The sequence below is a fragment of the Tiliqua scincoides genome, chromosome 4 (assembly GCF_035046505.1).
Source record: "Tiliqua scincoides isolate rTilSci1 chromosome 4, rTilSci1.hap2, whole genome shotgun sequence".
NCBI classification, from domain to species: Eukaryota; Metazoa; Chordata; class Lepidosauria; order Squamata; family Scincidae; genus Tiliqua; species Tiliqua scincoides.
In genome coordinates this window covers 95,784,063-95,810,665 of record NC_089824.1, presented here as the reverse complement: position 1 = coordinate 95,810,665, position 26,603 = coordinate 95,784,063, and the positions used below count along the sequence as shown (strand labels likewise).

The following is a 26,603-nucleotide window of genomic DNA, read 5'->3' as shown; positions in this document are numbered from 1 at the left end:
GATAAACAGAACTTGTTGGGAGCACTTTAGATAGGGAAAGGGGACTCTGAATCATCCTGTCTTGATGCATTCTACCTTCCTGTCTTCCCTTCTCTTTGCCCACGTGGCTGCTTCCCTGAACAGCTGGGCAACTGATGAGGGCAAGGAGTGGGAGGACAGAGCAACAGAGCATGCAGAGAGATTTTTTTTTTAAAAGAGAGATTTATAGGGGTGGTCGATCTGCCCTAATTCGAGTGGCAGAGCCACTCAGGTCACTCCTGCTTGTGTGTACGGAGCTCTGTGAGTGCTCCTGAGCCATTCAGAGTCCACAAATTTGGCAACCTTCTGAAATGTCAAGGCTTTTGAAATGTGGTTTATCTACAGCACTGGCAGAAGTCTTTTTTCATTTTGATCTTAAATTGTCATTTATTCAACTTTATTTGTAAGGTTAGGGGAAATAAAACATTTTTCTCCCATGCAATGAGAGTATTATGCAGTAATATGAAAGAACAAACTTGTGTAAACAGCGTATTACCAATTATTATGACATATTTATACATTTGACAATAAAGTGAATGTAGCTATCCAGAGTTAGCAAGAAAGTCAGTCCTAGGTAAAAAAAACAATAACAAAAAACCTGAATAGCAACCTGAAGAAAATTTAAATACAGTTTGAACACGAATAAGCAGTTATGAAAACATTAGTCTACTTTTATTCCCTAGCAAATGTTTGTTGGCATAAAAGCATGATGTTTGAGAATGCCACTGAATCTTTCACCCCAAATAAAAATTTTATAAAGTTCACCCTTCTTGCTGAACCCTCATACAATGTCCTTGGTCCGATTCTCCGGACATCAAGCAGAGAAGTTTGGCAGCAGAAACTTCATATTAAGAAAGATACTTGAAACTGAAGTAAACAGTAAGATACTCCCTTTCTTAGTAGGCAGATGGAGATCAGATCCTTTGTAAATTATCCTGATTTTAGAAAGGAATCACTGCACTCCCATTCTATATATCAGTGCAAATGGAAATCAATACAATATAAAGAATTTGTGATGTCACAAATAATAGATAATAGTCATGATATTAGATAAAAATGATACTAGTATGAGATCATATATACTTCAATTATACTTATTTTGGAAAAGAAATACGGGAGATTTCAGATGCTTGCTTTGACTACCAATACAGGGATGTTAAAACCCACATCTTAAACTGTTTTTAAGACAAGATTTATGACAAATCCATATTATTTTCATTCCCATGAGAAGTCTTTCACTTTCAGGTTTTTTCTGAATGAGTCTCTCAGGAGAGAAATTGATGTGAAATCTATGCTTAATAATCATGCAAAAATGACAGTGATGCAGTTCTCTAAACACAGGGAGTAAGGTCCCTTATGATAAAAAAAAATGGCAGAGATTGAAAGATGACTGAGAGCCCAATCCTGAGCTCAGCGCTGCAGCTTTGTGCTGCAATGCACTGTTGCAAACGTGCCGTAAGGCACATTTGCGACACCGCCGGGCTACGTGGACTGCTGAGCCGCGGCACGGTAACTGGGGGTGTGGAGGAGGGCGGGAAGGAGGCGTTCCGGGAAGGAGGGAGGCTGGCGGAGGGTGGGGAGAGGGCGAGGGGATGCATGACGGAGGCGGGGATGGGGAGAGGATGGGCGGGAAGTGTGCCGGGGAGGGAGCGGGGAGGCGAGTCCAGTGGAGCAGAGCTGATACTGTCCGTTCGTGGAGGGCTCGGTGCCCTACACAAACTTTACCTTACCGACAACCTTTTGGTCGGCAGTAAAGTGAGTAGCCCCATTGCAGGGCTGCTTCCCTTACCCAGGAGAAGAGGACGAAAGTCCCCTTCTCCCGAGGCATCACCTGCGGTAGCCCAAGGCATGGGCGCCCTGGGCAGCTCAGGATTGGGCTGTGAGGCTGCAATCCTAACCACACTTTCCTGAGAGTAGGCCCCACTGAACAAAATAGGACTAACTTCTGAATAGACCTGGTTAGGATTGTGCCCTAGGCCTACACAAGCATTGCTTTTTAATTTCAACAGCTGATTCTCCACACACTGCTTTTTGAAAACTCCTTTTAACAAAAAAAATTGCAACTAGACTGCTAGGAATGATATTTGAGCTAGTGTCGCGCCCAATGGAGTAAGACACAGGTGCCCATACTCCGGCCTGCGGGCCACTTGCGGCCCGCTGCAGGTCCCCATCCAGCTCCCAGGGGGTCCCCCCACCTCCAATGGGCACTCAGCCCTCACCTCAGCCCGCGCTGGCCCACCACGCAAGCTCCGCGCCTTGCTTTCCCTCGCTGCCGCTGAGCTCAGTGGCAGCGAAAGAAAGACAAGCCCAGCTGGCTTGCAGGGCCTTTTATAGTGGGAAGGTAACATGAGACTTGCAGGTCTCGCATTACTTCCCACTATAAAAGACCCTGCACCTTTTAGAGAACTAGAGAACTTTGCTTCTAAATGTCCTTAAGCAAGTCACTGACAGCTCAATCTTATCCAGGGCTTATAGTAGCAGCTCTTGCAATCTTACACTTAAGCCTGGACCAGTGGCATGAAAGCCATGCCACTGCCATGCACTTTGGGGCCACTAGTGCAAACTGCTAGATGCCCCATATGTACAACAGCAGCTCCCTAATGCTATGCCAGAGTAGATAGGCTGGGGGGTTGAGCAGTTCAAGAGGGGATCATGGGTTTGGGAGAGGCAGAATCTCAGCAACAGCAGTGCATGCCAATATTCTATCCTCCTTTCCCCATCTTGAAATACCTCCTGAGTCTTCTTGGACTTATGCCAACAAAAATACCTAGTGTAGACCCAAGGAGACCCATCAGAGGCTAGGTGGCCTACAGTGAGATAATAAAAAGTTGCACTTACCTCTCCTGGGCCATCTGGCTGTCCCCCCATAGTTTGGTGCATATGTTCTGTCGGAAGTGCTGCATGCTATCAGCTGGCAAGGGATAGAATTAGGCCCTAAGACTCCCATCTGCACAGGAGGCTCCATAGTTGGAACTTGGCAGAACCCATGCCAGAGCTCATGCCTGGCCACCTCAACCAAGGGAGCAAGTCTACTGCTGCCACTGTTCTCCACCGTTGCCAAAAAAGCCAGCCAGCCAATGGAGAGGTTTACAAGGAGGCAGTGGGGAGTGGGAGATAGCATCCTCATTTGTACAGCCACCCCTAACTATAGCAGTCTTGTGAAGTTGAACTGTTGCTCATTCACTGCCTGGTTAGCTTTCCCAGTTGATTAATAATGCCCAGTTGACAAAGTCAACTGGGAACCTAGAAGTGAAAAGGCAAGAGTCTTCCTTCAATTGCTGCTGCTGTGGTCATAGGTGGTGGCAGGAATGAGGACTTGTGTCAGCCTAGCACCTGGTTCTCAGGCAACAGGGATGCACATGTAATTTGTAAAGCATGAGCACTGGGGGTCCCTCACAGGTCTTTGCCCCAAAGTCTCCCAAAACCTGAAACACTGCTCATATGAGGTCATGTGAAAACAAAAGTATTTTATTTATTAGTACTTTTAAAATATTTAAAAGAGAAATTTTTGTTGCAAGGCCTACTAAGATAATGTGTGTGCAATGCTTTGAACATTCCAGAGTGGTACATAAATGGAAATTATTATCATCATCCTCTCTTGATTCTCCTTCAGAAACTGGGTTTGACTATTCACTTCATCTCAGGAATGAGATCATGTTTGCCACATCAGAATTAATTGGCCCTGTTCTCTTCCTTTCTTCAGTGCAGGCATTTTTCTTTTAGCTAAGCTTTGTCCTTTCTTCCTTTTCTATTCCTTTTTTTAAACCAGGCTATTTACTTAGATGGTAATTACAATGTAATGTCAGGTTATTTACATGGTACTATATCATTACCAGATAAATGCATGATTAATTCGGTCTTCTAAATTGCACTGACTCTTATGCAGTAATTACTTTTAGATCTACTAAGCCTAATTACACAATAATCTACTGAAGCTTGTAGCACATCCCAGCACTCTATGCTACTGGATAGTTACAGGGCACCTGTCATGAAGAGCAAGGAGGGTTTCCAGCGACCACCCGCTGATGTAGGGCAGCAGCGCATAATGCCAGGCACTTACTCCCTTCCCATTCCCCATTCTTCCACTAGGTTTGGACATGCAGATTAGTAGGACAAGACTTGGTAGATTTAGGGCCCAATCCTATCCAATTTTCCAATGCCGGTGCAGATGGGTCTATGGGGAATACACTGCATCCTATGGTGGGGAGGGCAGTCATAGAGGCCTCCTCAAGGTATGGGAACATTTGTTCCCTTATCTTGGAGCTGTACTGTGGCTGCACCAGAGCTGGTATGTTGGATAGGGTTGGACCCTTAGTCCACCGCCACTAGCCCAAGTGATCAGATTCCCAGAGGGGTTCCTTGGACAAAACCTTCCCCAATAATTGTTTTCAGGGTTTTTAATTGCACAGTAGTGCCTGCAGAGCACGGAGGCTGACAATTCCACTGAGCCTAGAACACGACAGAAGTTTTAAGCAAAGAGATTTTATGAGGGTCGCCCAGAAAGTAATGCACCACATTTTTTTTCTCAGCCTACAGTAATGGTACGAATGCAAAACTTTAGATATACATTATTTGAATATTCAGGAGTGCGCAAACAAATTTTTGGTTTCTTCAGACAGATAGCGTAGCTGCAGCAGTGTTTCGAAATGGCGTCTGTAAGTGATGTACGTTACAAGCAGCGTGTCGTCACTGAATTTCTCACTGCGGAGAAAGAAACTGTTGGGAACATTCACAAACGTTTGTGTACAGTTTATGGAGAATCTGCAGTCGACAGAAGTACGGTTAGTCGCTGGGCACAGAGGGTGAGCCCATTAGAATGCGGTTCGGCAGAGCTGCAAGATTTGCAGCGTTCGGGGCGGCCATCCACGGCTGTCACACCTGACAAGACGCAGCTTGCTGATGTGCTCATTCGCGAGGACCGATGCATAACGACTAGGCAGTTGGCGCTGAAGCTGTCAATCAGCAAAGGAAGTGTGGATGCAATCATCCATGCTCTTGATTGCTCAAAAGTGTGTGCACGATGGGTTCCGCGCTGTCTTACAGTGGACCACAAATCTCTCAGAAAAAAACATTTCTTCTGAGTTGCTGAAACGTTTTGAAGATGAGGGGGAAGCGTTCTTGCCCAGGATTGTGACAGGTGATGAAACCTGGCTTCACCATTTTGAGCCCGAAACAAAACGACAGTGGATGGAATGGCGTCATCCTCAATCTCCACAGAAGAAAAAATTCAAAGCAACTGCTTCCGCCGGTAAGGTCATGATCATGTGTTTTGGGACTGTGAGGGCGTCATACTCATTGATGTGATGCCAAGAGGCAGCACCATTAATTCTGAAGCTTATGTGAAGACATTAACCAAACTCAAGAAGCGCTTCCAGCGACTTCGGCGCCATAACAACCCAGGTGAATGTTTGATTCAACATGATAACGCTCGGCCTCACACAAGTTTGAGGACTTTGGAACACATCACTAAACAGGGTTGGGCTGTGTTACCCCATCCACCCTACAGCCCTGACCTAGCTCCCTCAGACTTCCACTTGTTTGGGCCATTAAAGGATGCTATTCGCGGAAGACATTTTGAGGATGACGAAGAGGTGATTTGCACAGTGCAGAAATGGCTTCGTGACCAGAACAAGGAGTGGTACCGACAGGGCATACATGCCCTTGTGTCTTGCTGGAGGAAGGCCATAGAACTGGATGGAGATTACGTGGAAAAATAGGGAGTGTAGAAGAAACATCATTCTTTCCTGTGTGTAAGTTTCATTGTGTTCAATAAATAATTGTTGAAGAAAAAAAATGTGGTGCATTACTTTCTGGGCAACCCTCGTATTAATGGATGGGGTACCAGTAGGCTTACCAGATGTCCGGGTTTGACAGAAATTGTCTTGGTTTGGTAATGGTGCCCCAACATCCTGGCTGGTTGGAAATTCTATCCCTTTTTCAGCTGAAACCATTCTCCTAGCTCAGTGTTCCCAACCTGGATCCTCAGGGGGTCGCAGAGAGTTGGGCACTGCCATCTTGAATAACTGGGCACCTGAATCCGCCATCTTGAAGGCAGAGAGTGTGAGAAAGTGAGGTGGGAGAGAACTTGTGGTTTTTGTAGTGATTGTGTGGCACTGTGTGTGTTCTCCCATATTGGGGGCGGGGTGCAGAGCGATCCTCATTGTTGTGTGTGAGTGCATTGGACTCCTGTTTCCCAGAGCGTCATTTAAACCCCATTTTTCTGGAACCTGCTTCCATGCCCAGAAGCAAGTGGCAGGAAAAAAGGGGTTTTAAACCAGCGCTCCATTCCCCAGAGCAATAATCTTTGCTGTGCACAGTATTGGGAGGGGGGAGAGAAAGGCATAATCACATAACAACGGGGATTGGAAAACATACCTTCGTCGTTAAGTGATGCACACCAGTACTTGGTCTCTTTCTACGTACCTGTGGGACTCTCCCCAGCAGCCTTCCACTCTGATCCCGAGAGTGGGCTCTCCCCGTCTTGCTCAGTCAGAAGTGCACAGCAAAGAGAAAGAGAGTCTCTTCAGGCCTGTTGATCTTTTTCTGGTCCCACTGCCCTGGCTCTCTAATTGGATAGCTCCCTTGTAACATGAAGCATCCCTATGTTGCTCTCTAGCCAGAGACAGAAAATCCCCCATAATAAAATACAACTGTACAACTGTTTCATCACAGCATCTATTACCAAGACAGAGGAGAGGGCAAAAGTGGTCCTGCTACCTTCCAGATAACATCTTGTTCTTCTGAGTTACCTCAGCCAGTGGAAATCTGTATAAACAGTTAAAGCCTTTTTGTGCCCCTGAAGAAAATATTGTCAAAATGTGTTTGGCATTTAGACTTTTCTTGCTATATTCCAGCATTTATACACCTGTTAAGAAATTTTGCTTCTCTTTCTTGTCCCCTCTGTTAGGAACAGGATTGGGGGATCAGAATGTTTTGGAAGATAGTATCTGTACAGTTACAAGATGGTAAGCACCAAACAGCTGGTTGGTAGGACACTGGTTCACCATTTTTGATTTTGAAGATAATTTGTCAGGAAGGATTCATTATTCAAATAAACATGGGGCCCTTTCTCCTGTTGGGAAGAGGCAGAGAGGAATTGGAAAGGAATTCTGCAACCTAAAATCTGCTCCTGAGCCCCCTGAAATGGATACAACTTATATGAGAAAACTTCATCTGAAGAGCTCTTTAGTCAGACTGATATTTGAATTTTCCAGGTTTGGTTTTATGAAGGCTCTAGAAATTGAGGTTTACATTAATATTCCATTTACAAGGCTGACTCTGATTTCGACGCTGTAAAATTGCTATTTATTCTGGTTCTCTATGTAGAGAATGTTTATTTGCATTTTTTTCATGTGAAAAAGTGTAACTTTTCATAAGGCAAATTGGCAAATATCACAGAATAACTTGAGATCTCATAAACAGCATTCCCACAGACCCAACAAGAGTACTTTTACAAAAGTGATGGAATTATCATAACATACTGTATCTAAACAGAGAAAAAAGAAAAGAAAAAAAAAACATTTCTTCTCACTTTTGGCTTGCAGAAATTCATCACGAATGCTTCTAAGAATGAAAATACTACTTGTGAATAAATCAAATTTAAAACATTCATTATACCACAGGAGAGTAGATGCTGTGGACACAAGACAATAATGAAATGATCATAATGAAAAGAGGGTCTTTGAACTTGTGCAGAATTCTTTTCTGTCATCATGGAAACCATAACCAGGATCTCCAGGCAAAACTGGCTGCTAAACCATAACTGGCAGGATTAGACCACTCCTCTTTTTTCTAATATGTATTAAAACCAAGTTTTAGAAAACATAAGAAGAGATTGACTACATGAAGGCAGACAAACAAACATACTACGTATATTCTATGTGACTTTAATGAGAACACTGTGGGTGCAATCCTAACCCCTTACGCCAGTGCTTTCCAACACTGACATAAGGGCAATGCTGCTCTGAGGTAACAAACATTCCCTTACTTTGAGGAGGCCTCTGTGAGTGACACCCAACTGCGGAATGCAACACACGTCCCATTGGCACCACTACGCCAATGCTGGAAAGCACTGACATTAGGGGTTAGGATTGCGCCCTGTGTGTTGTACGAATAGCATACAGCATTCTTAAGAACACCTCTTTCATATCTGTCAAAATCAACAGTACTAGATTACCCTGAAACCTTTGCTAGATATTGAGAATTAAATAACTCTAACTGATTAACAGATTGCTTGCTCAAAAGATGGCAGATTTAATCTTCTTCTACCCTTTCAACCATCTGACAGGTGGTTATTTAAAAAATTGGAGTACCTGGACTGAAATGGCTTTTTACACATTTAACAATACAGATGTAGGCCTTTTGTTGTACTCCCTTTTTAATTCTTTCAGAGGAAGTGACAGGTAGATGAAAAACATAGTAAAAATCAAGGACCAAATGCTTTTCAGAACCAAACATCTGCTTTGTTAGGGATTTTACAATAAGGATGATTTTTGCACTGTATTCATTGGGGAAGATCTGAAAGCAGACTATTAACAAAGAGTCAAGTCAAAACGGCTTACTAAAGTTTTGTATTGTATGTATGCAGATTCCCCTCATTAAAATCAAATATGCCAGACATCTGTTATAACATTGATAGCTTTAGAGCAGGGGTGCTCACACTTTTTTTGGCTCAAGAGCTACTTTGAGCCCCACTGAGTATAACAGGACTTACTCCTGAGTAGACATGCCTAGGATTAGGCTGTGAGGCTGCAATCCTAGCCACACTTACCTGGGAGTAAGCCCCATTGAGTACAATGGGCCTTACTCCTGGCATTTCCTCCCAGAGGCACCTGAAGGGGGGGGGTCGGCACTCCGCGATCTACTCATTTTGCCTCGCGATCTACCGGTAGATCGCGATCCACCTATTGAGCACCCCTGCTTTAGAGAATCACTTATTCCCATATAATGGCTCCAGTGCAGGAACTGGACCCTGAAGCTTTTTTTCCTATATCATGCATTTACTTAGACAGTTCTTCTCCATGTTATTACAACTAACAAAAGCTCCCAAGACTACACCCTATCTAAAAGATCCTTTACAGTCTTTGAAGGAAAATAAGGGTACAATCCAGAGTGGCAGGTGGGCTGGCGCAAGTCCCTTGCTCCGGACCATTATCATCGTGAAAGTGCTGTAAAGTACTTTCACACTGACATAAGGGGAGATAGGCTAGCGCATGGACATGCACCAGCCTCCTTGCACTGACGCAAGTCCCTGGCAGGGCTAGTTTGCACCAGCCGGGCTTGGTTGGCATGGAGGTTTGGGGGGGCTTGGGGAGGGCAGGAGAGAGGCATTTCAGGGTGGGGGAGGGCAGGCAGCGGGCATTCCTAGGGGCAGGCGAGAAGTGCGGGGGGGCAGGGAGTGAGAGATTGGGTCAGAATCTGACACTTATGCCAGATGCTAACCCCATTTCTGGGCAGCGCAGGGCAGTCCCAGGCTGCTCAGATTGTGTTGCTGATTTAGGTGGTGGAGATCTGAACAGATCCATTGGGGCTGCTGTGGCTCTCTCCCCAGAGTAAGGGGAAAAGGTTCCCCTTGCCTCAGGCTGAGCCTCAGACACCCCCAAACTTGTGCTGTATACAACGCTGGCCTGTCAGCCTACCTGTTCCAGTTCAGGATAGGACTGGGCTGTCCACTTCATATTATCCTGCTGTTATCCTGCTCTAGCACGGCTGTGAGCTAGGTTGCTGATCTATCCAGAGCAGCGGCTCACTCTGAGGTGGGAATCCTGGTAGCTGAATGTTGTTTTCTGATTCAGATGTTGCTCTAGCAAGGATGTGGTACTCACTGAGGTTCCACATATGTGTGTGCATTTCCACTGTTTCTGCTCCAAAAAAACTTTTTGGCTTAAGTGACTCTTGACTGATTTTGAAAGTGTCAGTTCTGATGGTGCTGGGGGTGTGTGTGTGTGTTTTTGCATAGAAATGGGCTATAAGTCTTCTTCATACACTGGATACAAAGAAAGACAAATTCTTCAGAAACTTACTTTCACTCGTTGAATAGTCCTGTGGATCAAGAATTCCTGACTCCTGCAGCGATCTAATACAAGAGTCCACCAGTTCAAGACCAGTTGTGAGTTCATCTTCTATATCCTTCTGACCATCTATCAGAAAAGATAATTTTAAATGTTTAGAACAATCCAAAATAAAAAGAGAAGATTTCAAAATTTAAGGTGGGACATTTACAAAACAAATAAGCAAACAAAAAGAACTAGTGAACAGATTATGAAATGATTGGCTATGAAATGATTGGCTATGGATAAAATATGCAGAATAATATCAAAGCAATCCTATATATAAAATACACTTCAAAGTAATAATTCAAAAAATATGTCAAATGAAACAAGAAATTTAACCATGAAGGTTATTTAGCTTACACAACAATTATATTTGGTGGTACTTACTCCCAGGAAAATATATATAGGATTGCAGCCTTAGCTTAACAATGACTGACCAAATGTTTAGCTAGATTAGACTATGAATTCTTATCAACCCACATCTACCTGTCCAATGTTGTTTATAGTTACTAATGCATAAGTGGTGGTGGTGAATGGTCACCTTTTAGTTGCTTCAGAATTGACTGCTTAACCATTCCCTAGTCCATTCTTTTACTTGATAAGCTGGATTCAAAAATTTGCATAGATGTCATTTGATTTAGAAAGTGTAACCTTCCTAACTGGCCCAAATTAGTTTTATAGGTTTGGTGGCACCTTCAGCTTAACCCATGAATCATACGCCCCCCCCCCCAAAAAAAGCTTGGAGTTGTATCCTGCTTCCCTTCAGTCTCCTTACGGTTTCGGTTCTCAAACTCTCAGGGAGTCTGAGGACCACAATAAGTGCCTGCATGGGAGCAGGAAAAGTAGCAGGAGCAGTGACGCAATCTCCAGGATTGCGTCGATAAGGGGGCTGCAGGGACGCATGCACTTACCAGTCCCTGCTGCAGCCTCCTGGGGGTGTGGGGAGCCGTGTTTGACCCTCTGCACAACTCCCCAAAGCTTAAAAAGTAAAAGCACAGCGATCACGCTCCTCCTCCACAAAACCAGAAGAGGAGCTTGATAACTCTGCTTTCACTTTTTTGAAGGCTGGAGAGCCCCGTGGAGTGTCACACAGGACTCCCGGGAGGCTGCAGCAGGGACTGGTAAGTGCATGCCAGTCCCTGCAGCCCCCTTAGCAATGCAATCTTGGGGATCACGTCACTGCCTCCCCCCCTGCTCCTTAAGGGAAAAGAGTTCAGGGCCCTCAGGCTGGGGCATTGCGACACTAGTTTGAGAAGCCCTGCCTTATGGCAAACCTTGGTCACTGATGCCTACGATATGATTCATCCTTTTGTCTTGTACCTGGTGCTTCATACATCAAAATGCTGTACTGTTTTGGGTAATATGTAAAGATGAATGGTGTGGTTTAGCTTCACTTTGGAAAAAAAAAATTCCTTTTTCTCACCCCATTAGCAAAAGAATTATTTACTGAGCATTTAAAGGTGTTGTGAATGTCCACTTAAGTACCTTCCTGCTAACTGCTACCCTCAAGTGGCACTTTCCCCTTCTCTGTACTTACCCCAGAGCAGCAGTGGGATAGATGGCAGCAGAAGCCACATAGATGAGAGGGGGGAAAGTCTTCTTCTCTCCCCTCTTCATATGAAGAGGGGAGAGAAGTCCCTGGGGCACTGTAAAACTGCAGTAGTTACTTAAGGGCCAAGAGGGTTTCCGCTTCCTCTCTCTACCTCTTAGTTGTCCTGGTATGCTGCTCTTTAGCATATCTAAAGGAAATCTACAATGTTCTTTGAAAGTGAAGGGGGTGAGAAAAGGGGGGACACACTCCTGACCACAACTTCACTGCCACAAGTTTTTCTAGTGTGCTACTTGCAGAACATCAAAGAAATAAGGGGGAGAGAAGAAAAACTGCCCCTTCCCCACTGGTGCTGCTGTCCTCTATTTCACAGCTGCCTCAGGCTGCAATCCTATCCACACTTACCTGGGAGTAAGCCCCACTGAATATAATGGACCTTACTTCTAAGTAAAAATGCATAGGATTGAGTTCTCAGTCCAGTAAGGAAGAGATCCAGCAAACTTCTTCAAGCAGTGCAAAATTTCAGAGGGTTAAAGAGCTCACCTTCCATTTGCAATGGATTTTCTGAATCTCTGAAATTCTTCCCTAAATCTGCATTTAGCAAAGTTTGCCAGCAACCCTAAACCAGCTGCACTCAGTGATGTTTCTAGCAAGCCTCAAGCATGCTTCTAGTACAGTTCATTTAAAAAACGACAAAATGGCATCCAGTCATATAGGAGTCATTGAAATCAAATGCATGGAGGTCACCATGTTGTAACCATAATGTGTGGAGGCCACCAGGTTCCTGCCAGTAGAAATAAATGCATGGAGGCGGTAATCTTTTCTAGCTCTGAGCTTGCATTTCAAATTGCTAGCGTGGCTAGCATGCTAGAATGTGAAGAACAAATACATTCTGAGTGTGCTGGAATGGGGGGGGGGCTCTCTAGCATTTCTAGAACTAGAAGCTGAAAAATGAATGCAGCCTAAGGATACGCCTTCCAGCACCTGATATGTCCATCCACTTCCATATTAGGCCACCTTCTTTTCACAAAACAAATGTAACATACAGAATAACAGCAGTCTTTGGAATGGCTGAAATATGTGCCAAAGGCAACAAATTTCTGATAAGCAACACATCTCCCTCCATCCTTCTCAATTACATGCCAGTTGCTTAAACACCATTTTGCAAACCATTCATTCATAATGGTTATTACAGTTATAAGTGTATTTTTCAGGGGGCTTTATTTAGGGGTTTGGACATTGCACACACTTTTACTGCTCAACATGTGTGGAGAAGTAACATCTAGCTTTAGGCAATGAGAAGGATAAGGGAACAGTCCATTAACTGCCCTTACAGCTAATAAATGTGAATGACTGTCATGCTATAATGCAGTTGGGAACATCCTGGAGCAATCATGCAGGAAGGGCATTGGTGTTTTACTAGAAGGTAGAGTATAAATTAATACTCCCACTCTCTAAACCCTCCTTAGAGATGACAGAATATATTTAGTGAAAAAAATTTCAGTATAGAATTCCACAAAATTCTATTTTACCTTGTGTTTGCCAGTGAAACTGTTCTTCAGTTGAACTGTAAAAAAAAATTCCATACAAAAAATGCATTAGAACAGAGACCAGCTTTGGAGAAATTATTAGAAATAAACGAATTTGGAACAACTAATAATAATAATAATAATAATAATAATAATAATAATAATAATAATAATAATAATAACTTTATTTCTACCCCGCCTTTCTCCCCGAAGGGACTCAAGGCGGCTTACAACATATTAAAAACAATTTAAAAAACAAATAAAAACATATTAACACATACTAAAAACAGCAGTCAGAGTAAAAAAAAATAGGTAAAAAGAGCATAGAGCAGCAGCAAGTCATAAAAGAATCAGGCCTGTAAAAAAATATTAAAAGATGTTAAAAAGATGTTAAAAGGCCAAGAACTCAGAAGGCCTGTTTAAACAGAAGGGTCTTCAGGCCTTGCCGAAAGGTCTCAAGAGAGGGAGCCATTCTTAAGTCAAGGGGAAGGGAGTTCCATAGCGTTGGTGCCACTACTGAGAAGGCCCTACATCTTTTATAACATTTGATGCTACTTCAATGGAAACCAATTCAAAAGCACACAATATAGATAATGAATTAATGAAAAGCTTGGCTAGAACTAAATTTAAGAAAAATTGCACTTTAACTCCTATTATTGTGTTGTTGATAGCCCCAAAATATACCTGGAATATCTAAATGCTCTATTTTGTTAATGAAAAACATAGTGTGCTTTTCTTTTTACATTGAACAACAGCATAACATTATCTTTAAAATGCATGGAATCGATGTATTTCTGAACACGTAGGTTTGGAAACTCTTTCCCTCACTTTTCATGTTACGTTCAAATTATAATAGCTATCAAAACTCTGTGAAAGAAGGTCTGTGCATGATATTCAAACTAGTTCCAGCAAAAATGGTACTCTATGTACACTAGTAGCAGGATATAAAAAATACAAATCACTATCCAGCAAGGTTTGGTTTGGTTTTGTAGTGTGGGAGTGTCAGTGCAAGGCTGGCTTCATAATGAGACAAACTGAGGTGGGTTGCCCCACGTGATGAATTATCATGGTGTAGTGGAGAAATAAGTAACCATCTGCCTGCCACCTGGTAGCATGAAAGTGTCTGCCCATTGCCACTTCGCTCAAAGATTTGAAAAGTAGGATGGCACTTGTGGACAAGAAAAGTGGGCAACATTCTGGCCAACAGAGAGGTAGGTATTTTTCTTTACTCCTTACTCCACTTCTTCGTTTGCTGTGCTCCTCTTCTTTTTCAAATCAGGTGTACTCTTGGTCAGTAAGGAGACCAAACGCCTGAGCAGCATTTGGCAGATCAGGCACTGATGAAATTTGGCTGCCCCATGCAGAAAGATCTCAGAATTTTTCCACTCACTACTAGTACTGGAGCTCTATATACTCATCAGAAGTTCTGGATTCTAAACTGCAAATGTTAAAAATTAAAACAAATATCTATATTTGTGTGCCATGAAAAGCCTGCAGATATGCCACAGGAGTTTGGTATATAGCAGCTGAAAATTGCTGGTCTACAGAGAAAGGAAATAAAGGCTAGAGAGACTGGAGGTCAGAACTCCCTGTCTAAAAGGGCCACCCTATGAAGATTCTGAAAGGAAGGGGGGAAGCAAATGCTCCCCTTACTCAAGGTGACCTCCAGCCTGCACCTAACCTGCACTGGATACAGTGCAGGTTAGGAATGGGCTGCCCGAGGCATAACAGTACAGAAATGAATGAAGCCTTCTTTAAGCAAGGAAAGAAACTATTAATGCTTGATCTCGTTCAAGTGCATTACTTATCCATGGCATATATGGCACACCATGCCACATATATGGCAAATATGGCACATTTTAAAAAAATTCTCACTCAATCCACTAATCAGTTTTTTTGTAATTCATGTAATCTACAACAGTTGAAAAGAGAAGCTGAGTACTGGGATGGGTCTGGTACTTTGAGGTAGAAAACCATGAACTACACCAAAGTGAAATCAGGACATAGATGTTGCCCTTTCAGGAAATGAAAACAGAAACAAACAAGATACAGGGCCCCCCCTGTATCCATGGATCCCATATCCACAGATTCACATCTGCGGATTGGTTCCGTGCCCCTTCATATGTGCCTCTTCCACTCCCCTTGCCTCTACAGGGTCCTCTGAGTTCAGCTGAGGCTGTGGACATGTGTCTGTGGCCTCTGCTAGGTTTAGACTGAGCCTTGGAACAAAAAAAATTCACTTCCGTTTTCTTTCGAAAAACTGAAAAACAGAAGCAATATTTTTAATGCCTTATAACTATCAGAAGTAGTTTTTTTTTTCTTTTTTACTGTTGGGTTTAGTCTGAGCCTGACAGAGGGTAAAGATGGACATCTGTGGCCTCTGCTGGACTCAGAGGACCCTCCAGAGGCAAGGGGAGCAGAGCTCTCCTTGGCTCCAGAGGTTGGGGGGAAGCCATTCATCCATATCCGCGGTTTTACATAACTGTGGGGGGTTCTGGAATGGAACCCCTGTGGATACTGGGGCACACCTGTAATTGACACATGTTCGTATTAGATAGTAAAAAGAAACCTGAAAACATGTCTAAAAAACAATTACAGTGAATTCCACAAGTATAATAACTTTCTAATAACAACTTTCTAATAACTTTCTCTATAGGACACTGTGGGAGTGGTTGTCACTGTGATGTTAACTTGTTTAAACAAATTACAGTATTTTTAACTTGCTGCTGGATATTGTCAACTTAGCTGTTTCATCTTTTTCTGCTTAAAAAAGAAAATGACTTGGTTTCAACACGTATAAATACAGGGGGCCCCGTATCTGCGGATCCCGTATCTGCGGATCCCGTATCTGCAGATTCAGCTATCCACAGATCAGGTTCACTGGCCCCTCCCACACATGCCCCCATTAGGGCCTCCTAATGCCTTAAAAGACATTAAAAATGTCACTTCCAGTTTCTCCACGAAACAGGAGGTCGTAAGTTTTGAACTGCCAAGCTCAGTCCGAGCCTGGCAGAAGCTATGAATGGACAGACATGGCCTCTGCTGAAGTCACAAGCCTCTCTGGAGGTGAGGGGAGCTGAGCTCCTCTCACCTCCAGAGGGCCCATACTATGGGGATGGGCATTTGCCCGTATCCGCAGTTTCATCTATCCATAGGGGATTCCGGAACAGAACCCCCATAAATAAGGGGGCACACCTGTACGCACCTTTTAAACAAGAGCAAAAAGAATTTACAAGTAATTTTAATCTTATCAATAGTGTGATATAATTCACTATTAAGAGAACCACTCTTAACCACTATTTCAATTCAAACAGGTTTACTTTCTATTTTAAAAATTTATGTTTTGCTACCTCTTTCAATTAACTAATGTTACATAACAAATTATGTATTATATTTTTTTCCTAAACATCTTCTGCCTTGTTTTTCTCTTATAAATTTCACACAGTTTGTCCATTCACAGAAAGGGATAAAGTACATACACTTATTCAAGATATTCACACCATTTTATAAACCCACTTGTTCAGAGACAATTCTGTACCTAGCTTGCACATCCAGTTATAAATTTTTACAGTTTTAGTAATAACTTCACTGTAATAACAAAATACATGAGGGCTGAAGTCAATAGAGCTACTTTAACTATAGCCATGGGCTCAATGTTCTCCACAGAATTTTTTTTTATTGATTTCTTTCAGCAACAGACTCCCATGTCATGCCATAATATGATTTTGAAACTCAGCTCAGTTTCAAAAGGGGGTTGCCTTACAGTGTTGCAGTTACCCTTTGGGGAGCAACCAAAGCCCAGGGGTCAGGTTGCTGGATATAGGTGCGAGAGCAGAAGCAATGAATGGTCAGACAGAAAATCAAGAGACAGCAGACATATTGAGGGTTGAGAGTGCAGAGAGAGAGAGAGAAGCTGATTCTACTAGCCTCCTCCTGCGTTTTTATTGTACTTGCAACATTAACAGCTACATTCAGTTCTCAGATAAAGCCACATTAGAATCTCATACAGGGGTGAGAACAATGGGTGCTTCTTCACAGAGTGCTGTATCAGCTATTGTCACACTTCAGCCTGGGAACTAGCATTCCTGTCGGTTTGCCAACAAGGGAGGGTTTGCCCGCAATTGCCATCGCACCAAGGCTTTCTGTGTGCTTCTGCTTAAGCACTTAAAAACACCACATTACAGTTCAGGAGAGATCTGCTATTTTGAGAGATATTATACTGAAGTCCTCTTCACATGGGATTCTCTCCAACTTGCCGTAACAACAGGTAACTTTTTTATGAAGCGGTTTTACTCATTATCTTACAGATACTGTTGCTATCAAAGATGCCATCCAGAAGTATTAAAAGTCATCCAAATGATCAGTATCCCCATTTTGGCTTTCCTTTCTGATACTATGACTTTTATTTAATTACAGTATTTATATACCACGTTTCTCATATACTCAAGGCCGTTTACATAGGCAGACGGAACATAAACTCCATGTTTTCAAATGGGATTTTTACAAGTATTATCTATCACACACACACTCGCAGAGAGAGAGAGACTCATAAAACTCTCCAGTTCTCCTGATGTTTCCCTTCATAGTGCAATTCTCATCCTGGATGCACAGTTCTTGCCTCCCATGTTAGCCAAATTTATCATGCCCACCCCCCCTCAGTCACTGGCCACTGCACTCAGCCCCACCAGCAAGAGCGACCTTCAAATGAGCATTAGCGATGGAAAGGCACAGACTATATACGGACACTAGGGTGAAGTTGAACAAGATTTTTGTTGAGAAAGAGATACAAGGTAAAGTTTTATTATACAGAACAAAGATCCCTAGAGCTTATACCTAGCTATTCCCTTTCCTAAACCTTCTGCTGGGCAGGTTACTGGAAGGGAAGGATAAGCATGGTTTTCCCCTTTGGCTGGTAGTCAGCTACTGGAATGCGGGATCTTTGGGTAGAACAGTCTCTGGTAGGTAGCTTGGACCACAGGTGGACGTTTGGGTCTTGGCTGGAGCTCAAGCAGATCCTCAAAACAGGTAAGAGTCTCCCTGCGAGCCCTTCTCCTGAAGACTCTTTGTCAGCCACCCTCCTCGCCCACAGAGAACTGTGTGCCCCAAGCTGTAGTTTGTTCTTCTTTTTATAAGCTGGTCTCATGGAACCTTCCAGCCATGCAGCCAATCAGAACCCTCCTCTGCCTGCTTATTTGCATAACTGTCACTAACTGTCTACAGCTGTCAACTGGGTGGGGCTGAGGAGGAGAGTTTAACTCTGTATTGACCAATTACCCCCCTTACATTGGTTTTCTGACTTTAGTCTTCCAAGAGAAAGACTTTTTCTACTTTGTAATCCCTTCCTTTAACCAGTGGCCTACACAAACGCTCTTCCCTCATGGCTGATCTTTTGGTCGGTGGTGAATCGAGTAGCCCCATTGCGGGGCTACTTCCCTTACCTGAGAGAAGGGGACTAAAGTGCAGTAGTGCACTAAAGTGCACTCCGAAGGTGCCGCCTGCCGCTGCTGTGGGCGAGCTGGATGAGGCGGCAGCTGTTTTTGTTGCCACCACAGCTGTGTGCCACAGAAGCACAGGATTGGGCTGCCTGTCACCAGCATCTTGCTTTGCCTGGGTGCTGTTGAGGCTCCTCAGACTCATCCCAGTGCCTCCCCTTGCAAAAGGGTTCCTTCCTGCTGGCGGATGCGCCCACATGGACAAAAGCCCTTGCCAGGGACAGACTTGTCTGCATGTTCCACCTGTTCCCTTTTCCAAAGGAGCTCTCCTCCTACCCTTTCTCTGCTCTGCTCTGCTCAAAAAGGTATTTCTTGGAAATATGTCTTTATATGGGTAAGATATGAGGATTTAAAAAAAAATTATTTTTAATTTTGAACAATACATAATATACACTAACAGTATGTTGCATAAACCAATGGTCAAATACAAAAAAAATTACACATACCCATCAAGAAAAGACTTTAAAATCTCAACAAATTTATCCATATACAACTGACTTCAAGGGGACTTGAACCCAGCATTCAGGGATTCCTAGCAGGTGTTTCTATTTGCCCCTTTATTCTGGCACTGTTGCAGCTCCTGTAGGGAGTGAGGGTGTTGTGGCATCTTTGTGTATGTGTGTGTGTGTGGGGGTGTCCTTGGGGCAGCTGCGGGATTGTCTGTTGCTCATTCCTAGTGACTAGCAGGGGGCAGTCCCTCCAGTGCTGGCTGCTCACTGGCCCTGGGTCTGCCCACACCCACTGCCCAGTTCATCCTAGTGGCACTTCTCTGGCCACCAGGAATTGGGGAGGGGGATGCAGTGATTGGCTCCTTGAACCCCATACCAACAACTCACCGATGTTAGGATGCCAGGGTGACAGGCTGTGTTGGGGTTTCCATGGATGCTAGAGGAATTACTAAGAGGACTGCACTAGTGTGGCATTGCTTGGACAGACTTAGGATATGACATCATGCTGGTATCCTTGTGCTGTTGGTACACTGTCTGAATAGAACTGGGCTGTAATTTTTGTTATTAACCGACCAAGTTTTTTTCTTTTTATTTGGTATCTGTTTCTACTCTCTCAAGGTCATAATGGACAGAAAGTCAAATTGCTATATCTGCCATCATTTGCCTGACAGTTCTAACCTTTCAAGCATCTTTCTAAAAAAAGTTAATCCTCTTATTTTTAATGGTCCCTAACACTGTTTCTTGCAGGAATATAATCTGACAATCTTGAATAAAAATGCCACCTTGAGGGATTTAGCACTTTATTCTTTAAACTCTCAACATTCTAGCTTAATAGACTTTTTCGTCTGATTGCAAACTTGTTGCCCAGTAACTAATAGCCAAACATTTATTTGTTTCAGTCATGCTTGCAGAGGGCTTAAAAGTAATATTTCTAATGATTTGTTAGCATAAATATATTTTCACTGACCTGTAAGGATAAGTAGTCCTTTTTGATTTCAACATAGCTTTTTCTAAGCCTCTACCAACAGCGGTTTTCAACCGCTGTGACACAGTACACTGGTGTGCCGTGAGGCTGCGTCAGGTGTGCCGCAGGCTCAGAGGAGGCAGGCAGCAGCTGCGTGCCCGCGTGCAGGAGAAGCGGCTGCTTTGAGCCTCCTGTGGCAGGCAAGGGAGCAGCCAGGGAAGGGGCTGGTCGGGCTGCTTTGCATCCCACGAAGCAGCTTGCTCCTGCTACTGAGCAAGACTCAGCCTGCAACCTGATCCTCACTTTTCTGGGAGTAAGCCCCGTTGGCTACTATGGGGCTTACTTCTGAGTAGACATGCATAGGGTTGGGTTCAAAGAAGGTTGTTGCCTGCCTGCATGCTGATTGGCCAACAAGAGAAGCCTGGAGGAGCCAGGAGGTGGGAGCTGCGGAGTGAGTGAGAAGAGGGAGCCAGAAGCAGGCAAGCAGGTACAAAGCAAGCGAGTCTGCTGAGGCCCCCAACCTAAGGTTTCAGGGTCCCTGAAAGTCTCTTTTCCTTGCCAGTTTGCCTGCAACTCCCCAAAGCGACCCTCCCTGCACTTTGTGGCTTTTAGAGGATGGGCACTGGGCCACAATCCTATCTACACTTTCCTGGGAGTCAGCTCCATTGACTATAATGGGGCTTATTTCTGAGCAGGCATGCATAGGATTGGGCTCTGGGGGTGCTATCCCATTCACACTTTCCTGGCAGTAAGCTCCACTGATTATAATGGGGCTTACTTCTGAGCAAGCATGCATAGGATTAGGCTTTTGGTTGCACTCTTTTATTAATTTTATTAATTCAAGATTAACTGTAATGTAGTAATTTAATGTAAGTAAAAAACTGGTAGTGTGCCCTGACAATTTTAGTGCCTTGTCAGTGTGCAGCGAGTTGAAAAAGGTTGAAAATGGCTGCTCTACGAACTGGACAAAAGTCACTTTTGATAGTGGCTCTCATATTTAGCAGGAGGAGAGCAATGGTTTCTATTCACCTGAAAATAGTGTCTTTTCTAGAGGCTGGTAGGTGTTTCTACTGTATCATTTGCAATTGTAAGCCCTTTTGGGATAGGGAAATTATTATTATATAATATAGAATATAATATGATGATATTATATTAATAATAATTTTATAATAAAAATTATTACTTTACTCTGTAAAGTGCTTTGTAAATTCTTCTGTGGAAAAGCACTATATAAATATTCTTAATAACAATTTTAAAATAACCAAGAAGTTTCTAAAGTCTCATAAAACAACCCATGAAGCTAGATTCAAGTTGCTGCCATTATATCAATTATCAGTTGAAAGATTTATATTTTTTAAACTTCTCTTAGCAATCAGATAATTACACAGACCTACACACATTTTGCTGTCTTAAAAATTAGATTTATTCGGGGATATTTGGGGTGCTGAACCTAGAAGTGGCATGCTGTATCCCAAAACTAGAGACAATCAGGCAAAATTGATGCCATTTTTTGATTCAACACCTCCAAAATATCCTAAATTTGTTCAAACATCCTTGGCAATTAAAAAAAAAAGTTTTTTTAGGTCTGTGATATTTTTAGTTGTGCAATAACATTCATATAAATTTTAATAATTCTGTAGCTTCTAGATGTTAGGCACTTTAGAAATAATAATATTTAGTATTATGTTTCAGTTTATAATGCATTTTATGATTTATATTACCTACCTCAAAATAATCCCCCAAACACACTACAGGTTGAGTCTCATTATTTGTGAGGGTTCTGTTCCCAGAAATTGCATTAAAGCAAATCCATTTAAAAAACAATGTTCCTTTGCTAGGATGTTTAAAAACAACCTTTGTGATGCAACACAGAGTCATTAGGCAGACAATCCATCAATTGGTCTCTCTCCAGGTACTTAGAAACACTTTACTCTGAGCCAGCGACCCCTCCCTTCACACTGAGCTGGGAAAGAATGCACAGTGTTGAAATCCTATCCAAGTTTCTAGCACTGATGCAACAGTGCCATTGGGGTGTGTGCTGAATCCTGTGGTATTGGGGGCAGTCATAGAGGCCTCTTCAAGGTAAGGAAACATTTGTTCTCTTACCTTGGGGTTGCATAGCAGCCGCATTGGCGCTGGAAAGTTGGATAGAATTGGGCCCATAGTTAAAATAAGATTTATTAGAAATACTAAACCAACCAGGGAATGGTCAAATAGATGCCTGTCAATTTAACAAAAGCACAAAGTTAAAACAAAAATCTGTATCTATACAGTAGTTTTCTGAAGAGGTGTATGGTAAAGGTGGTGCAAAAGTACCAAAGAGATAGTTACATTATTGGGGAATCACAAGTGATTGGCTCATCAATGGCCAACTACAGCTTAAAGAACAAACAAAACAGCTGAGACTTCTCTACCATCTCCCCAACCTGCACTGAATTATCTGGCTTTCGTTCAAAACAGTTGATGGAGTAAGCTTACTCCAGTGAACACCAGTGAGACTGGGCTTATTCCAACCCTAGTGAGATTATCTCCCCCCCCCCCCCCCCGGTTAACAGCAGAGATCCAACCCCAGAAAAATGGTTGTATCTTCTGGCCAAAAGGAAATCAGGAAGAGCCTCTGTTGGCTCAGAGGATCAGCCCTTTCTGTGCAGCATAGAACTCCTATAAAGAGTCAGGCTAGAAAAGTCCAAATGGTTCCTTCCTTTTACTCCAATTGTTAGGTCCCTGCTGTGCTGTGTTATCGCATTTCCACCTGACTTAGTTCCAAGAAGATTGTTGTGCCATTCAGCGAGGCATTAAGGAGATAAATTGCCATTCATCCATCTTATTTCCCACTATCTCCTAATCTTACTTTCCTACTATCTTTCCTAGTCTTCTCTGCCAGCAATTGTGCTGGCAGTCTGGTTCTTCAGGCAGCCTTCTATTTCCACCAGTATCGGGGTGGGGGATTGGGCTGTTAGTCACCCCACTTCACACAAGGATCATTATGTGCATTTGACTGGCTAGCACTCTGGTTGGTTGGTAACAATTCTGGACAATTCTTGAGTACTTGGTCTCCTGATCTCAAGACATCCTTCCCTGCCTTTATCCCATCCAGCTTCTTAAGAAGCCAACTCAACAGATTGCTCGGCCGCTGGCCCCTTCTCTCTACCTTTGTTATTTCTTGCATAATGCCTATGTGTGCTGTGATTTGCTGTTCTCTTCCTGCCTTCCTAGTCCTACATAAATAGTTGACTCTATCTTTTATTAAATTCATTATTGTAGGTCAAGTCACAACTGGTCTTACACCCTGATTAGCTTCCCCATTATCTCTTTGCACACATCTGCATGACCTCTTGTCACTCAACTGCCCTACAGACTGTATTCTTGCTAAACCCCATGCACCTCATGGGTAAACAAGCTCATTTCCATAGCATTTTAGTGTTTCTCTTGTCTAGTTTTCAATCTCTTCTCTATCCTTTGCCTTCATAGAGTAAAGCAATCTTCCAGTTTTTCTACCTCAAATGTCAAATTTCAGGGAAACTCTCTCTTGCTTCTTCCTCAGTCTTCCTCCCTCTGTTACCCGTGACCCTGTATCTCTCTCTCTCTCTCATCAGCTCCCCCCCCCTTTCTCTTCTTCTGCCTCTCTCGTCCCACTGGAACTAAAGGCTAGTTTAGTAAAGGCACAGTGCTGCCTCAGAAGCAATTCTTCTACAGAAAATAATCTGTTTCACTTACCATTGCTCGCATATTGATTTGGTTGCATTTTCCACTCCTATTATTGTAATTTATCCCTTTGATAAATAGTATTGTACTTTGTGATTACAGGGAGGCCCCTATATCCACAGATCCTGTACCTGCTGTTTCAGGTATCCATGGGTGTGGGGACCCCCCTTCCTCCCTACACTCCTTCCACACACCCATTAAATCATTTTTAAACATTATTGGGGCAAAAATCGACTTGCTTAAACAAGCCAATTCCCCCCCCCCCGTAACTTTATAAAATGATTTAAGGGGCTCGTGCGGTGGCATGCGGGGTGGAGTGCTTTATTCTCCTTAAGCAGCCAGAACAGTTGTAGAGAACACTAGTGAGGTCAACAGGAATACCTCACTGCTGTTCCTTCCTTCCTCCCTGCTGCAAAGGCAACCTGTTTAAACAAGAATGCGTGCCCAGTAAGTTTTTTTAAATATCTTAATAGGTGTGCAGGGGTGGGCTTCACAGGGAGTGGGGGGTTGCCCCCACTCCCGGTGCACCTCCCCACGAGCCCATTATATAATTTTAAACACTTAACGGGTGAAAATTGGTTTCATTTTTGCCCTGATAAGTGTTTAAAATGCTGCAATGAATGTGTGTGTGTGTGGGGGGGGGGGTGAAACAGAGGTGTCCATGGTATTCGCCGACTCCTGGTATCCATGGATGGGTCCAGAATGGGGGGGAGGCAGGGAGGAGGCGTGCTGGGCCTCTGTATCAAGTTTGGCGCCTGACACAAAGGCTCTTACCTTTGCGGGGCTTACCCATTTCTTACCCATTGAGGGGCTACTCCCTTTATCTGGGGGAAGGGGACAAAGAGGACCAAGGTGTGCCAAGAAGACCAAGAGGACCAAGGCCTTGGATGTGCAGTGTGTGGTGGCAGCTGTTTTCGGTGCCGCCATAGCCGCGTGCCCCGGGAGCTCAGGATTGGGCTCTTAATCTCTTGAATACCAACCTTCCTTTGGGGTGAGCCACAAGCCAATGGTCAATATTTTTTTGCACATGTGTGAGACCACTTACACATGCTGAGCCAGAGTGGCAACAAGGACTTTTTACAACTCAGGAGCCACTAGCTGAACATTGTTTGCTATTTAAGTTTGTCAGGCCCTTAACAACTGTCTCTGGTTTTGATTTTTCCCCCCCAATAATAGGCAAATAACAAAACAAGAAGCTTTTGGAATGCCATACATGACTAGTGAGATGCATTATTTATGGGTCATAAGTTGTGCCAGCTGCACAAAAGTCTGAATATGCCACATGGGAAAATTCCAAAGAAGCCAAAGCCTATAGATCAACACTTTCGAATTCCAAGAACCTGTTGGGAGGACTAGCCTTGCAACAAGGCCAACAAAACTGCTAGTTTCATGTGGTTTGGTTGGGAGATAGCAGCAAACTGATATGGTGTATTCTGCACTCTGCATCTGTCCACCACCAACCCTCTGGCCCACCACCTGCCCATCTGCTTCAATTGGCTGTCCAATCCTCCTCCTGCTCACTGAACAAGCAAGGAGAGGTAGCCACACTCTTTGTCTTGTTCCAGTGCTGCTGAAAGGCAAGAAGTTGCCACTGTCATCACCAGCACATCCTCATTTTCCTTACTGAAACCAGCTGCTTAGGAGAGCGGGGGGGGGGGGGAATGAGGTGGCATGCTCTGTTCATCTTGATTCAAACAAACAGGCCCATGTGGAGTCAGAGTGAGAAGGCAGCACCAGAGCAAAAGATAAGGGGGCTGGCTTCGCCTCCCCTCCCTTTTCAAACCTGGCTGCTTTCCTAAGCAGCTGATTAGGACGAGGAGGAGGAGGAAGCAGGCCATGTGCACTCAAGGTGTTTAAATTGGGGATAGCAGGGGTGATACCTCCCCTCAGATCACGTGTAGTGTGCTTAATTTGTACATTTTTAGGTGTATTATATTAATTGCTTTTACACAGCCCAATGCATTAGATAGAGCTATCACAAAGCTTCACCATCAATGGTTAATGTGGGTACTGAAATATGTTTTTCTGTCTCATCTATTCTGATGGTATTATACTTAATCCTAGCCTATGTGTTGGCATTGCATTCTGTCTTGTAAATTATAAACAAACTGACAAGAGGGAGTACACTCAAGTGACTTTCTGACATAGTTATAGAAGTGCAGTTTTTAATTATGGTGATGTTAATGTCTTGTAGCTATGTACAATGATTCATCATAAAAATCAACATAATTAAACTGTAAGGACAACATGGGGGTTGCACAGGAGTGCTGAATAAATGAGCCTTCCATTGTCTCATTGCTTAATTCATCTTTCTTTGTCACTAACTTATCAACAAACATCTATCCCTGCATATTTTTCTTAGCGTTAACATATCATGTCAGTTGAAACGAAGTTTCTGACATTACAGACCTTTTCCTCTATGTATGGTTCCATCTCATATACACAAAATGTTATCAAATACACCCCTGGTCTTCAGCTCATGACTCAAAGATTTGTCATGCCCTGACCTGCATCATACCTGGGTTGCAGAGTACTATCACTACCATTTTTAAATTTTATTTTATTTTTTTAAGAAAGAAAAAGATGGAGAAAGAAGAAAATAAACAAGTTGAAAAGGAAACACACACATGCGCACAGAGAGAGAGAGAGAGAGAGAGAGAGAGAGAGAGAGAGAGAGAGAGAGAGATGTAAAATGTGGGTTCCATGTAACCAATTTTCAGTTAAATGTGTTCTAGGTTTCAAAAGATGGAAGACACAAAATATAAAACAATTCATCATTTTGTTAAACATGTAGGACAAAAATATGCAAATGAAGATGGCATCACTTCTATACCTTCAGTATTAT

General features: G+C 43.2%; 1 protein-coding gene across 1 annotated transcript in view; it reads right to left on the bottom strand.

The window, feature by feature from the left end:
* The window catches only part of CTNND2 (catenin delta 2), a 575,776-nt gene that overhangs the window by 360,426 nt on the left and 188,747 nt on the right, over nucleotides 1–26,603 (bottom strand). Inside the window, exons 3-4 of the mRNA XM_066622958.1 lie at nucleotides 13,152–13,186; nucleotides 10,041–10,157 (exon numbers count right to left, since the gene is read on the bottom strand). Of these exons, the coding sequence (XP_066479055.1) occupies nucleotides 10,041–10,157; nucleotides 13,152–13,186 (152 nt within the window). The remainder of the gene's footprint in view (nucleotides 1–10,040; nucleotides 10,158–13,151; nucleotides 13,187–26,603) is intronic.